This window comes from Hibiscus syriacus, unplaced genomic scaffold (genome assembly GCF_006381635.1).
Source record: "Hibiscus syriacus cultivar Baekdansim isolate YM2019G1 unplaced genomic scaffold, ASM638163v2 tig00111151_pilon, whole genome shotgun sequence".
In the NCBI taxonomy this organism is placed as follows: domain Eukaryota; kingdom Viridiplantae; phylum Streptophyta; class Magnoliopsida; order Malvales; family Malvaceae; genus Hibiscus; species Hibiscus syriacus.
Genome location: NW_024062999.1, coordinates 300,554 through 317,317, shown reverse-complemented (window position 1 = coordinate 317,317; position 16,764 = coordinate 300,554). Strand labels below are relative to the sequence as shown.

Here is a 16,764-nt window from a genome sequence, read left to right as displayed (position 1 = left end):
AAAAAACAACATTAATCTCAATGACTGAATTCACTTGATGAGTTGAACTTAGTATGGCAAGTTAATATAGGCTAACTAACTCCACAAAAATGTAAAATTTTTGGGATAAGGACAATTTATTAGAATACCCAAAAAAAACTAGGGCAATTTCTTATAGCATTAGTCAAAGCTCTTGAAAATAAATATATACACACACACACTACCTAGTAGTAATATTTATTAATCAATAATAGACTCTAGCCAAAGAAAAACCCGGTCGAGTGTGCTACATATATATGTTCACTTATCTATAGGTAGAAGAAAGGAGAAATTCTTGGTTCTTGTCTTCCTTTACCTAGAACAAAAATCCCAAGCTTTCTCTGTTTGTTTGTTTTCCCTCTTCATTAATATAAACAAATAATTAAAATTCCCGGTGATGAGCACCAAGAACTAGGAATAATACAAAAGAAAGAAGAAAGAAAGAAACAAGAGAGCCTGATTTGGAAGAAAGACAAAAAGCTTTTGTTTATTTAAATTTTGTTTTTTTCTTCCCTTTGTTTCGATGTCCAATATCACAGGCGATGGACAGAACTTCCATGGCTCCACCAACTCTTTGCTTCCGACTAACAGCAACGCCTCGACTGCTCCCAAGGAGCAACCGCATACGGTGCCTCCGCCGACGAAGAAGAAACGGAGCCTCCCCGGCACTCCTGGTAAGTCATCAGAAAATAGGGTTTTCAAGATCTGTGGGAATGGAGGAACGATTCATGTGATTTGTTTGGTAAAAATGTTTTGCTGATAAGTTAACGGAATATAAGCAGATGATACAATTCAAGTTGTTTTTTTGTTGTCTTTTACTTGCCGGATTTGGAAAGTTTTCGGATCGAACGCAACAAGGAAACCATTTTTTGAGCTGGTTTTGTTATGAGCAAGATCTTAGTACTTTTTCTCGGGAAAAAATAATATTTTTTTAGAAGAAATCTGGGTTGAATTATTGAAGTTTTCATTCTTTAAGCTGTGCAAAGGAAAAGGGTTTCAATTATTGGTTGGTTATCACAATCATTGCAGTATAAACAGTTTGGCTTACCCTAGTTTCTCTCCCTTTTGTTTTTTCATTTCTTTTGTTTAAACCCGTTTAATGGTAAAAATGGCGATAATTCAATCAAATTTTATCTAAATATCTTTCGAGTCGAGTTATTCGATTTATATTTAAATTTAATTATAAATATTTATTATGCTAGGATACATTAATCAAACTTTGATCTAAACAAATTCGAATAACTTGTGATTGGTCCTACTTATTTCTCTCTTTTGTTCTTTCCTTTTGTTTTTCAACTGTTTAATGGTAGAAAAAAATAACCCAAAGTGATTGTAATCACAGTGTCCTGCATGATTCTTTTCTTTTTTTATGTGCAGATCCCAATGCAGAAGTGATTGCTTTATCACCAAAGACACTTCTGGCCACGAATCGATTCGTATGTGAAATCTGCAACAAAGGGTTCCAAAGAGAACAAAACCTTCAGCTCCATCGTCGGGGCCATAACCTGCCGTGGAAGCTGAAGCAAAGAACCACCGCCGAGATCCGCAAAAGGGTTTACGTTTGCCCGGAGCCGTCGTGCGTCCACCACAACCCGGCTCGAGCACTCGGCGATCTCACGGGGATCAAGAAGCATTTCTGTCGAAAACATGGCGAGAAGAAATGGAAATGCGACAAGTGTTCCAAGAAATACGCCGTGCAATCTGATTGGAAAGCTCATTCCAAGACCTGTGGCACAAAGGAATACAAATGTGACTGTGGCACCATTTTCTCCAGGTATATATATCCACTATAATAATGCATGGAAAGTCTTTCTCCCAACGTTTTTCTATTCACAAGACTCTAATAGATGATCTTGCTTACATTGGATCATTTAGAGCTATAATACTGAAATAAGCCTCTAATATTTATTCAAATAATCGTTTTATTTTTTTTTATCTTTTTCTTAAAATATCTTATCTCCGAATGTTTTAATTTTTATCAAAATATCATATATATATATTGAATGAAATTCGTTAGTTGACTAACAACCAATGCATGTTGCAGATGTGATATCATGTGCTTAATTATATGTCATCTCATCACTTTGAGTGACGTGATACATATTATGATATCACGTTGAGTGATGTGGTACATGCCATATTATCACCCGGTGATGTATCAATCATGTCATTACACGTCAATAATTAATATATGTGAAAATCCTACGTCATCAACACATATAGATCGATAATCAACTAGCTCTTTCCATCTAATATGAGTCATTTTGAATACTAATACATTAAAAAAATAAAAAAAAAAATCATTAAAAAAACGTTGAAGATTAGGTTTTTTATATCTTATTTTATTTAGATTAGTTCAACATATTGTATTTTGGGTCAATGAATATGGAGATTAAAGAGTTATAGTCTTTGTTTGACCACATGGAATTGTTATTTTAATATGGTGATCTCATCACATCAATAATGTTAGTCAATGTTAAAAGCCTTAACCATGGTTCTCGTCGATAATCTAAAGATTAAGTGATAAATCACTAACCCAATTTGTGTGTGTGTGTGTGTGTGCAGAAGGGACAGCTTTATAACGCATAGAGCTTTCTGTGATTCCCTAACCGAAGAAAACAACAAAGCGAGCCAAGGACTTGCAGTACCAAACGTTGGACCGACAAATCCACAAGGCCAAGTTGTTGCCGCCGCCGCCGATCATCTCATCCCCGCAATTCCAATCAATAACAATCCCAACATATCAGATCCGTTCAGCAACGACACTAAAAGCTCTTTGCAGCCGTTAAACATGACGCGAACCATGTTTTCAGACGGCCACGGAAGCGTGTTCGGCGGAGCGAAACCCGGCAATATTCGGTTCGACGGAAACAGCGGACACCTCTTCTCCGGCCCGGCCTCCATGTCCGCCACTGCATTGTTGCAGAAAGCAGCTCAAATGGGTGCAACGGCAAGTACCAGCAGCCTCAACTCTCCAACGTTGATTAACCAAAGTTTGGTCACCACAAGTACCATGGCGCCACCATCGTTTTTTTCGATGCAAAGCTCAGCTGTTAACAACGATATGGCGATGTTTTCGGGGATTTTCGAGCAGAACAATGCGAGTTGTGCTGGTTTATCAGGGTTCAGTGCTGATACGATGACTGTTGATTTCTTGGGGATTGGGGGATCGAGACCGAGGAATCTACTTGAGAAGCATCAGCATCAGCAGCAGCAGCAGCAGCAAGAATTGGATCAGTTGGGAGGAATTGGGGAAGGTAGGGTTCAAGGGTTTAGCCATTTTCAGCAACATGCAGCAATGTGGAAAGTTTAAAAATACAAGTAGAAAGCTTAGGTATCTCCCTTTTGCTTGTAACTTCTTTCATCACTTTTCTTTTTGAAATGCATTCTTGTAGCCATGGATTGATGTTTTAGATGAATCTAAATGTTATTGCTAAAGGGCAAGATATTAAGCATTAAACCCATGCATTTCGTATTAACCTACCCTAAACAAGGTTTTTTTCATAGAAAATATATCATGGTAAATTACAAGTTTAGTGTCTAAACTATCAGTTTTGGTCCATTTTAGTACCTAAACTTTTAATTTTTTTCAAAATTATACCTTAAGTTTAGTTTTTGTTTCATTTTAGTATCACGCTATTAAAAATCTAGTTTTTGTTTTATTTTAGTACCTATTATCAAAATTTAACGTTAAGTTTTGAAAGTTTAGGTATTAAAATGAACCAAAACTGATAGTTTAGGTACTAAACGTGTTAAGTTTTTAAAGAGTAATACTAAAATGAAATAAAAACTAAACGTTATGATTTTTAAAAAAAATTGAACGTTTAAGTACTAAGACAAATAAAAACCGATAATTTATGTACTAAAATCATAGTTTACCCCATATATTATTATATCTTACATTCATCAAAGTTCGTAACGAACTTTTACACATCTATAATAGAGTGGAATTACCATTATTTTTTGGAGCATTTTGGCACTGACGTTTCATTTTGGAGCAAATAACCCGAGCAAATAACCCTATTTATATATGGAAACCGTTAGTTAACACACAATCTTTTTTTTATTAAGCTAAGGTGATTAACAAAGTAATATTTGTTCTAAATATACTCTCAACCATTTGAAATGAACGCTCAATCACTCTGCTGCAGTCGATGGTGTTCGAACTCGTGACCTCTAGGAACAACAACGATTCCTTTAACCACTGAGGTAAGTTGGTTCGTGCTAGTTAACACACATTCAACACTTCAAAATAGGGATCATTTTTACCCTAAAATAAAATGTCTTGAAACGTTAAAAAGACTTTGCTAAAAGGATTACAAATGAAAATGAAGCACGAAAAGACTTAAACTCTTACCTTGGCTAAATTCTTGGAGAGGAGAAGAAGAAAAAAGAAACGTGAAAATGAAGGGAAAAGAAAATGAAATAAATAAATAGGCTCAACTTTTAAAATGGAATAATTGTGCCTTTTTGATACTTCTTTAATTTCAAAACTTAAAGTCTCTTTTTTTTTTTGCTAATTGGGCTCTAAACTCAAACCAATTAACCCAACAACTTGAAAATATAAAATTCACGGGGTCCATTTACCTTTAAGGTAAACCCGAAACTACAAACCCAGAATCTGGGGTGTTACATAAACGTTTTTATTTCCCAACAAGTAATAAAGAGACATCCAGTCCTTTTACTCTTATTCATTATGATGTTTGGGGGCCTTCCACTATTCCTAACATAACTAGTGCTAGATGATTTATGTCATTTATAGACGATTGTACTCGAGTTACATGGATCTTCCTACTAAATAGAAATCAAATGTTAGCTCTACTTTTAAAACCTTTTACACCATGATTAAGATTCAATTTGGGGTTGAAATAAAGCAGTTCAGATCAGACAATGTCAATGACAACTTTAATCAAGTCATATCTCTCTATTTTCTAAAAAAATTTATCATACATGAATCTTCCTATGTAAATACTCCCCAACAGACTGGTGTAGCAGAAAGGAAGAATTTCATATCCTCGCCATAACAAGTTCCCTTCTATTTAAAAAAGTTCCTAAACATTACTGGGGAGAGGATGTGTTAACTGCCACTTACATGATGAATAGACTACCCACTAAAACTCTTTAATCCCAAAGTTCACTTCAAGTCCTCACAAATATTTTTCCAAATTTTAGCCCAACACTTAACCTAAAACCTAGAATATTTGAGTATGTTGCTTTTGTTCATATACATTCTCAAGGCCGGGGTAAGCTTGATCCAAAGGCATTTAAATGCATATTTATTGGTTATTTTTCCACTAAAAAAGGCTACAAGTGTTATCACCCACCTATAAGAAACAATACACGTCTGCTGATGTCACTTTTGTGGAAAAAGAATGTTATTTTATTGTTCCTTATCTTCAGGGGGGAGATATCATTTAGGGAAGATAAGGATGCATATTTGTTTCTCATATAGCCCCTCATTAACTTCCATATACCTATATATTTTGAACAAATACAACAAACACAACCTACTCCTTCTCCTACAACACAGCCTACTCCTACTCCAACTTCTCTATAATTAGAGCCTAAAACACCACAACCAAATATCCAGGACACTACTCATCCCCTATTGGTCTACTCAAGGAAGAAAGCACCTATGCAGATCCAATCATACCCTTCTCCTGCTCCTATACAGTCTGAGGTACATTCTGAAACTCATTCTGATCAAAATGATTCTGAAAATAATTCTATGTTTGATTTTGAAATTTCCATTAGAAAAGGAAAAAGAACTTGTACCACAAAATATCCTTCCTATCTGTTCATGACCAACACAAAAACTTATCCACCAATCACAAAGCCTTCCTTACCAGCCTAAATGCTATTATAATTCTTAAGATTGTATCTGAGGCATTAGAGAATGAGAACTAGAAAAATGCTATAAAAGAGGAAATAGAAGCACTAAAGAGGAATAGAACATGGGATTTGGTGAAGCTGACAGAAGGGAAGAAAACAGTGGGATATAGATGGGTATTTATAGTCAAGTGTAAGTCAGATAACAAGGTTGGTGGCAAAGGAGTACTCTCAAACCTATGGGACAGAATACTTTGAGACATTTGCTCTTGTTACAAAGATGAACACAATAAAAATCCCCCTGTCCTTAGTAACTATTCAGGGACTTGTACAAGGTAAATTTTTTATGCGATGTCTGATCATGTAATTTTTTTTCACCGTTTCATAAGTAATTATATTAGATCAATAATAAATTTGCACGTCAATCAAATACTTAATTATTTTTCTTAAAAATATTGGCATCACATTGGCGTTTGAAGAATAATGATATTATCAATTTAGACTTATTGATGTCATTATCAAAAAAGAATCTCGAATTTAACTAAAACTAAATTAAACCAAAGGATTAGTTGGATAATTAATCCCTCCAAAAAAACATATTGCTGCTAAAAATGATGCCACCTTATTTAGTTCGTATTCTATTTGGTATATCCCTATATATAATCATTACCATTCTCCCGTGTCTCTTTCATTCTCGTCCCCAAAATTCCAACAATGGAGCTCATGCCATTAGAAATCAATCTCCATTGTGCCAAAGACCTCAAGAACGTCAATATTTTCACCAAGATGAACGTCTATGCCGTCGTTTCAGTCAACGGTGACCGTCGCACGGCGCAGAAAACACCCATCGACAAGGAGTGCGGTGCATACCCGAACTGGAATCACACCATGAATATGACCATCGACGAGGCCATCGCCCGTCGGAACCACCACAACCTCGTGATCCGATTGAAGTCCGGTCTTATGCTCCGCGACAAAGAGATCGGGACCGTCCAGGTGCCGATCAAGGACCTGCTCGATCACAACGACGGGAACTCCAAGGTGGAGTACCAGAACGTGAGTTATAGCGTCAGGTTGCCGAACGGGAAGACAAAAGGCGTGTTAAGTTTCTCTTACAAATTCAGGGAACCGTTCACCATGCCATCCGTCACGCCGCCTCCGATCGCGGCGTCCTCATCCATGTACGTGGATAGAAACAACAATATGAGCAATAAACATGGGGAGAAGCTGGTTATGGCGTATCCGCCACCGCCGCCTGGTTATCCGGAGCCGAGCTCGGGGCATCATGCTCCGCCTCCACAGGGGGTGGTGGGGTATGCTTACCCTGCACCCAGTGGTTATCCTCCTCCTCTGCCGTATGGGTACCAGCAGGGACTGGCTCCAGGGTATGTGTATCCGACGGCGAATGGTGGATATGGGTACCCGCCGTCGGAGCAGAAACCGAAGAAGTCGAAGAAAGGAGGGATGGGGGCAGGGTTGGGATTGGGGATAGCCGGTGGATTATTGGGTGGAATGTTGATCGGTAATATGGTTGAGGATGCCTATGAAGCTGGTGTTGAAGATGGCCTTGATTATGATTTTTAAATTATTAAATTATTTATAAATTTTAATTCAAATATAACTATATTTAATGTATTTAAAATTATAATTAAATTTAAAAAATTTAGAATATTTTTATTAAAATTAATTTCTTTCTTTTTAAAGATGAGAAGGTCAAGTAGGAATCTTCAATCAGTATGTACGGTTAATGGATTGAGCCGAACTTCTATATTAGGGTATTCATGGATACTAAGGAAGGTCGGGGCTCAAGGAAGGCCAGAGAACCCATCACGGGCAACAAAGTTTGGGTGCAAAGGTATACTATAAGAGATGCAAGATCATATAAAGATGCTCTGATAGGTGTTCCCAGGTTTGTATCGAATTAGCTTAACTCAAAAGATGTTCATGAAAATGAAACAATGATTAGATACAAGGAAGATTCTCCTGTCTTATATTATGTGAACCACTCCCCTTATCTTCTCACCAAATGCTCTTCTTCTTTCTTCCCTCTTGCATTCTAAGTGAGAGTTCGAGCATTTCAAGTCTAGTATGGTGAAACTAAAGTGAGAATGTCAATCTTCATCCTCCAAACTTTGTTTTAAGTTCCATTTCATTAGTTTTTAAGCATAGAACAAAAAACGGGCCTTGAGAGATTTGTGGGAATCTATGGATTCTAGTTAAGTTTTGTGTTATAGGGATCATTCCCCGGTAATTCCAGATCCCCTGAACCAAACAGCCACATAATGATTCCTTGGAATTTTCTGAACAAAAACCTGGTTGAACAGTAAAAAAATTATATCCCATGTGTTCTATGCTATCTGATTGCAGCCCGTCAAAACTAGGGATAGGTATGGGTCGGGTCGGATTTTGTCCTTCTGACTGATCTGAAAATTATAAATCCTTCATCTGATCTGAATCCGACCCAAAAAATATACACCTTTCATTCGATCCGAATCCGACACGACCAATTTGAAATAATATAATTATTAAAAAATATTATTTTTATTTAGTAAAAATAAAGATTTAATTGAAAGAAAATAATATATAGATTGTATTAGTGTAATTTTCCCTAAATATATAAGGTAAAAATATAATTTTTTGGGTTATGTATTTTTTACTCTAAACACGAACCTGACACGATCCAATCCGACCCGAATTTAATTTTTTTTAAAAAAATATTTGACTCAATCAGATTGGATCAGATCGAAACCCGTCTGATTTAGGTATCATGCCCATCCGTACTCAAAACCCGAAATACTAGTTCACTTTCCACTAATGTCGATCATTTCACTTTCACCCTATCAATTAAATTTAAGATTTTTATATTTTTAAATTATATTTAATATCTTTAGTTAATTAATAATATCTATTTTAAATTACGAGTGTAAGTTGGTTTTTATATTTCGCAATAAGCTATGGTTCGAGTTATTTTATGTTACTTTTGTTTTCATTTTTTGACATTCCTTATAATATAAGTTAAATAAGAAATGTTGTGAAACATCTTCACACATTATTTATTTTTCTTCCACATGATGTCAGGTGTCATCGTCTGATTGGAGGAAAGAAATCTTTAATAAAAATTAAATTAAGAAAAATTTTATCCAGTATTATTATTATAGCACATATCTTTATATAATTGGAAGATTAAATGTATTGTAAACTAATTTAAAAATTATAACTAATTTGATAAAATGTGTAAGTAATGAGGATTAAATGTGTAATTATGCCAATTTTATTAATGACATGTCAGCACTTCCATTAAATATTAACGACAATTGGCTTGATTGATGCATTCAAATAATTGGATAATCTAATCGACAAAATTTAAAAAATAATTGTCAAAATAAAAGGAGATTTTAGTTAAGTGACCACTGGTACAATTTACCGTAAAATATATACATATAGAGTTAATTATATTATATATTCTTAAAAAATGATTTTCATTCTAAACTGATTCTCAAAATTTTATTTGTTATTATTTTATCCTTAAATTATAACTTTCATTTTATAATACATATTTTTATGTAAATATTTCATTTAGTACCATGACGAATAATAACTGATTTTCTCGTCAATTTTTCTAAAAAAGTGCTTTTACATATATTATTAAATGGGTTAAAATCCATTTATATGGTACAAAACTCTTTTAGAATCATTGGATGAAGAGATATCAAAGGCTGAGATTAATTTATTATTATTTTAGTGAATATATTCTTAATTTTACTATTAATCTTAGACTTTGATTTTTTTTTCATCCAACGATCTCAAAAAAATTTAAAACTTTTTATTTTTAAATAATGTAAGCGGACCCGGCCCCTTTTTAAATATAATGACTAATATTTTTTATATGTTTCAATATTGTAGATGAAAATATTATTATATACAATAACTTCAAAAATCATCTTTAAAGTGAATTGAAAAGGGAAAAGAAAATTACTTTAATTCTCCATGATTGACATTTTAATCTATCCAACATGAAAAGCATCAATTTCATCGATGGACCTCAGAATCTGCAATTGCATCTTCCTCAATCCAACAGCAAACTCCAAAGCCTCGTTCATGGCGGTCCGAGCGCCGGCCACGGCGTCTTCAAGCTCTTGATTAACCATATAATAAGAACACATTTGGCCAAGTATACGGTCATGCCTTTCTTGGAACCTCATAGCTCTTTCTTCAGCATGTTCCAATGCCTGGCTAATGATCCTTAGCTTCTCTATCAAAACCTGTTGCCTTTGCCATTTCTTCAAACCGGGGAGAACGAAAATGAGCGAAGTGGAGAAGCCGAAAACTGCGAAAATTATTCGAACATAGTCCATCGAGACGCTTCTGTTTATTAGGAGAATGAGAAATGAAGTCTTGTTTATGTAGAGAAAAGGAGATGCCTTGCTTCTACATTAACACGTTCTTGGTTGCTTGCTTGATACTCTTGCTCCACTGTTTGCTTCGTGAAATGGTTTAATCCTCTAAACTTTGTCCACTCTGATCATGTGGAAAGAATAAATATTCAAACTCACCATTTCTGTTTCGAGATTTTCGCGGATATTCTACCCCGAGAAGTACTAGTATCCGAGAAATGTTTTTTCGATCTTCTTTTTCTTGCCTCTCGGGTTTCATGTTGGATGACCGGCATTTCTCCAAACGCTGACGATGGATCTCAGGATCAGCCCAGCCCTTTCCCCAATCGGAGAAACTGGAATAAGCTCTCGGTTTTCTCATTGAGAGAAGCATATCTGCTTCCGGGTAAACACAGAAAGCTTCATCACTTTCAGACTGGAGAAACGCCAGTCCCCCTTTTGTTGGTTCTGGAAATTTGATCTGAACATGGATCTGCACGGTTAAACAATAAACCGGAGTGCTCATGAGATATATTCGTGTCGTTTCGTGTGTTAGAAATGCAAGCCTTATGGAATCTAAGAAAAGAAATGAACAACCAATAAAAAGGAGCAATGAAAGAGGACTTAATATTTTGTTCATGGACTAAAATCGGGGAAGGCCGGTTGTTAAGCGTATACCTTATCGTTCCCCTCTCCGATAAATCCTTTAGCTTCCATGATTCGAGCAAGGCCTCTCCACCACAGCAGATCCATCGTTGCAAAATTTTTGAGACTGCATATGGCCATCATATGGCAATCATCAGATAGAAGAACATATATACCACATGTTAAACCAGGTAGATTCAGGGACGAGAGGTACATCACCTGCTCCCTTATTTTACAAACAAAGGTTCTGAGGTTTGGCTTCGCTACGAATTTTTTCCGTTCAATATCACTACACAGAGAATCATCATATGTACCGTCCATGAAACTGCTCTCTGCCTGCAATTTTTATATGAATATCATGAATGGAATATTTCAGAAACTAAATCCAATTGATCCCCAGTGTATAATTTGATCTTAATTTCATGTTGTCTTCAAGTTTCTAATGCAATGTAAGAAATTAGACCACAAAAATGAAAAAACCACACTTACATAACGAGCCGCAATAATTTGCATAAAAATATTTGCCTCCTCTTTCATATCCTGCATTTTAGGAGGTCCATCAACACAAACGTCACACCTGAGGAAAAGGAATTTCACTAAAATAGTTAGAATATATATATATATATATATATGCACATACACACAAACAGTTATAAACTTATCTTTTTATAGTTCTAGATTGATTTCCCTTTCAAATATATAACAATAAGTATTCATACAAAAATGAAAAATCCCAAAATAACATTGCATATGGTACCATACAAAACCTTAAAATAAGCTTACATACAAGAGGCACTTCTCATCACCGAAATCCTCCCCAAAGTACTCGACAAGGATTTTCCCTCGACAAGAAGTATTCATTCCATATCTGCAAGTGAATAAAAAGTTGTGATAAAACATCAAAGAGGAAAGAGAGCAAAACAAGAACATATTTTTATGTAAACCTGAAAATTTCAGATAACATTTTATAAGCCGTTCTTGACTGTTCTTCGCTTCTTTTACTAGGCAGTAGTGTTGGTACTCTTGATAAGTTTGCATATAAAACTGCTAGCAGAAAGAGTGCAGATCAAGTTCACATTAAAAATGTACCCAAAATAGCGGGTAAAGAAGCTGATCAAAAACAAGCCTCAGATAGTACTGTTAAGGGTAAAATGTATTAGTTCTCAGTTAGAAAACAAAGTACATATGATTTTCCTTTGACAATGATTGACATATATTCTAAAATAGAAAACAGGCTTACTGCAACATGCTAATTTTCCATCCCTTCTGGCTCGACCAGCTTCTTGATAATATGCTTCCAAACTCTGCAAGCAGAATCAAGCTTTAATGCTCAAGTGAACAAAAAAGAGAGAATTATACCCCCAACATATGACATAAACCCGTAAAATAATAGGCATAAAAGTTACAACAGAAGATGCACAATACATCAAAGCCAGAAGATAAACCTGTGGCCAACCATAATGTATGATTCTTCGAACATTTAACTTGTCAATCCCCATTCCGAAAGCCATTGTTGCAACAATAACCTGCATAGAAACCTTGCCTGTTAGATGACTGGATAAGATGACAAACAGTAGTTAATCTACACAGTTTCATTTGATCCCAATAAACAATACAGGAAAAAAAATGAAAAAGGATGTAAAGGGTCTAAAACATAGACAGAGTGCAGAACAAACAAAAGCAGATTCATCAACAGCTATGTAACAACCATTTTATAGAGAGAGAATGAAGCTCATCATTGTATATGCAATCATATCTAGGCTTCATCCTAAAAGTAAAATGGTTTTGACTTTTGAGAATCAGAAAAGTAACTGAATTTTTTAAAGAAATCTAAATATCTAATACTAAAACGATGTAATTTCTGGAAAACTTTACAAACAGATTACAATAAAAATATAGAATCACGCAGAACCAATTAACTACCTAGGTCAATCATGATAAACCTTACCTTTAGGGAGTCTTCATGAAATTCCTTGTGAACCTGCCTTAAATGTGATTTTGGCAACTGAAAAGAAAAGTGGGGGAAACTTATATATAGCTATTTATCATACAAAAAAAAAAATCTCCCTATCATTAGCATGTACTCATGTAGAACCTAGAATGCAAGGTTTACCAGTAAAAACACCAGACAAATAACCAGAGAATATGCCAAGACAGTTTTATTGGACCAACAGGATGATTCGTTAGCATGAACAGTGACAGTAAAAATAAGAAACATGGAAAACAGTATCTATGACAGAAACAATGCCATAGTAAACAAGAACCAAGCAGACACCCAGTCCAAAATCACATGACAAATAGAGTTTAAATGATTGCAAGAAATTGATGTTTTGATTTAGTAAGAATGCAGATGAAAAAAAAAGATAGTCAAACTTAAAAGTTGAAAGAACTAGTGCTTAGTGATTGCAAGGATGTGATATGCATCAATGCATAAACAGAGTAAATTTTCCATAAATATTTACCGCTGCATTGTAAGCAGCAGCCTTTACTCCAAATTTGCAAAGATACTTTGCAATGCTCAGCGTTTCTTTTCTTGTGGGAACATATATGATGGTCGGACCTTATTCCAAAGGCTCTTGCAGAGGTGGATCAATTGTCTCAGTTGGCCCATGTGAATTCCATTCTTCACAAAGAACTTGTCCACCAAATTCACCATAGGCAACTGAAAACAAAAGCAATTAATATATAGCAGAAATGCTGTGAAGCTGGAATCTTTTCATGTCTATAGCATAAGCCAAATGATAGCATACGTAAAAGATCAAATTAAAGTCCCAGAAGATTATACCGTCCCAATCTTCCACACTCTGAAAGATATCGACATCATTTTCTAAGTACTCAGCTGACATTTCCCTATCCCTCGAAGAAATTGGACCATTTTCCTTTTCTGAATTCTCATAATCACTTTCTTCAATGTCATTAAAATCGCTTGCAGAAAAATCATCTGGATCAGATTGACAATGAAATTCATGAAAACCTGGAGGTTGTTTCATTCCATCAATCTTTTTCTTTCTAGCATAAACATCTATTAGTTGACAGAAATCCGTTCTATATGAAGACGCAGATGTTCTACAGTGTTTCACCTGTAAGAGAAGAAATGTTTTTTTAAGGTTCCACTAAAACACAGGATTTCATGATAAGAGATACTAGAGAGAAGTTCAGTTTGTGCATTATAAAGGAAATTTGAACAAGATAAAATTAGACAAGTGTAAGCTTGAAAAATGATGGAGAAAGCAGAAGAGGAAAAAAAACCAAATGTGATTTAAAACACGTCGAAACAAGTGAAAACTCACTGAGAATCGTAAATTTGGACGGAAGAATGAAGTAACCACAAACTTTGTCTCCTTTGACATGCACAAAGAATCAAGAATGTCTTGTCGAACCCGAACTGTTGCAATTGCAGTCAATGCCATAATTGGGATGTTATACTTCAAGAATTTCAAACTTCTAGCACTGAAATTCTCTCGCAAAATAGACAATCGCCTGACAGTGGAACATATACATACAACTTAGAAAGACATAATTAAATAAAATTACAAATTATAAAAAGATAGGTGACATTAAAAATGAGAAAGGACCAAATAAATAATACAAAGGAATACATACCCGTAGTCAGGCCGAAATCATGGCCCCACTTAGATATACAATGGACTTCATCAATTGCAAACAATGTGATTCCTTGATTTCTGCTAGCCTCTGAAGAGGTTTTATTAGTCTGCACAAAAGTACTAGTAGTTTCTCGATTACAAACAAAATAAAGAATTAAAATGTTCAGAGACATGCAAGATGCAATGAACGCATCTACCTCAGAATTGTTTCTGGACAAACATATATAATACTATACATTCCTCTCATCGCTTTCTGCTCCACACTGCTGTCTGGTTGTCCAGATCCAAGAAAACAAGCAGAGACCTCAAGTTTTGATAATTTTAAGCACTGATCATGCATCAAGCTTATCAAAGGAGAAACAACAACTACAACCTTTCCTGTTAATAATGCTGGAATCTGAAAACAGAGAGACTTCCCTGCAGAAGGCAAAGTACTCTCCAAGTTATGAAATTATAAAGTGAATGGAAAAAACAAGAAACGCAAGTGAATAAAGATTAACCAGATCCCGTTGCTGCAAGAACAAGACAGTCTTGGTGTGCAAGCCAAGCAGCCAAGGCTTCCTTCTGGAAACTCTTCAAGGATGAATAACCAAAATGCTTTCTTAATAAACCATGAACCTTTGGCCCCCAATTTGATCCAACATCCGGCTCCTCGGCACAGCTAACTTGGAATGGTTCTGCCACATTTTCTAATTGATTATTTATAAGGAGAAATGGTCCCTTTTGTTCTTCCTCAAGACTAGGCAGCACCTGGGTTCTGGACACAACCCCATCAGATACATCATTACCTCTGCTTCGCTTAGGTTTCCTTGAGGACTGAAAATGATCCCATATCGTGGACTGTCGCACTTGACCTTTACATTGGGAAGTGGTCATAACTCTCTTACCCAAACTCTTTAAATCCCTTGAAGAACTTTGAGAACTAGTCGATGAACTGAGTGTATCCCTACCACAACCATTCAAAACATACTCAACCGCAGCATCAACTGATGGTCCTATGGCTTTTACAGCTTCTACAGCATCAGAATTCTCAAACCCCATTTCAATAAGTTTCTCGATAACTTGATCAGAGGACACAACGTTTCCTCCCGTTTCATAAGGACTGTCAACCAAAGAGCAAACAAAATCCATCCTACGGTCAAACATACTTCAATTATATAAATAAAGCAAAAGCTACTTGGTTCAGCTGAGTTCCCTTTCTTTCTTTCTTTTTTCCCATTTTCTAAAGTTTCTAATACACTTAACATTAGCCGTAGAATCTAGAAACTCAAGTCTTTCACTAGGGCAGGCAAATGTAATTTACAGAGACAAACGATAGAACTTATTTTAAGAAATAAACAAATTAGTAACGCATTCAACATAGTGACGAGAGCTTCATCCCAGTACACAAAATCAACACAAAGCAAACACAATTAAGTTAAGGGATTTAAAAGTTAAAGGGAAAAACGGAATTTAATGAAAAGATTGAAATCATACTACAAATTAGGCAAATAAGTCGAGAATTCTAACCTATCTGAGAGGCGCTTTAGATACCAGAAATTTTGGCTCCACTGCATCATCAAAATAAAGCTAACTCTTGGCAAGCCCAATCTAACTCTTGGCTCCACTGCATCTTCAAAATAAAGCTAAACTAAATATTAGGCACCAAAATAAAGTCTGTGTACCAAATTGGAACAAAAGTAATAATTTAGGCACCAAATATATATTTTACCCTAAAAAGTATGCACAGGAGTGAACCGTCAATAAAGCTACATCATGAAAATGATGTCGTTTAGCCTAATTCTAGTGTTGTTTTGCCTTTTTTGTATTCGACTTAAAATTGTTGTTGTGCATTCAATAAATTTAAATTATATTAAGATAATTTTATTATTTAAAAATAATTATATCATACATTACCAATATTGAAAATAATTGTACATACCGTTTTAAAGTAGAGATAAGTATTTTATTTATTATTTATTCATAAAAAATTTAAATATACCTTTCTAACTCACTAAATGTATTTCTTTTTAATTTTAAAATTATCACATTCAAAATATCTTATTAGAAAAATTAAAAACAACAACAACAATATTTATTTACTTTTTAAGAAAGAAAATAAAAGAAATCTTAAAAATTTAGTTTTATATTGTCTGTGTGATGTTCATATCTTTTCTTTTTCGTCTTTGTTGATCGGTAGGAGCACCAACTTTAATATTGATTCTCGATTGTTTGTATTCTTTATTTCTTTTTTTTTTATATCATATCTTTATTTTCTTTTATTTTTTTTTATTTTCAATAAGTCTGTCTATGTT

The 16,764-nt window shown here is 34.8% G+C and overlaps 2 protein-coding genes and 1 pseudogene across 2 annotated transcripts; 2 read left to right on the top strand and 1 right to left on the bottom strand.

The window, feature by feature from the left end:
• The first annotated feature begins 299 nt into the window (after positions 1–299).
• Positions 300–3,473, top strand: LOC120154800 (zinc finger protein NUTCRACKER-like). Its single transcript, XM_039166450.1, has 3 exons — positions 300–692; positions 1,396–1,792; positions 2,584–3,473. The coding sequence occupies exons 1-3, from the start codon at positions 542–544 to the stop codon at positions 3,329–3,331; spliced, it is 1,296 nt and encodes a 431-aa protein (XP_039022381.1). The 5' UTR covers positions 300–541; the 3' UTR covers positions 3,332–3,473.
• Positions 3,474–6,536: 3,063 nt separating this feature from the next.
• On the top strand, positions 6,537–7,431 carry LOC120154801 (protein SRC2-like). The gene has a single exon (XM_039166451.1). It carries the CDS (start codon positions 6,562–6,564, stop codon positions 7,429–7,431), a length of 870 nt encoding a protein of 289 aa, XP_039022382.1. The 5' UTR covers positions 6,537–6,561.
• A 2,882-nt stretch (positions 7,432–10,313) lies between these two features.
• On the bottom strand, positions 10,314–16,059 carry LOC120154809 (annotated as a pseudogene).
• Positions 16,060–16,764: the final 705 nt, after the last annotated feature.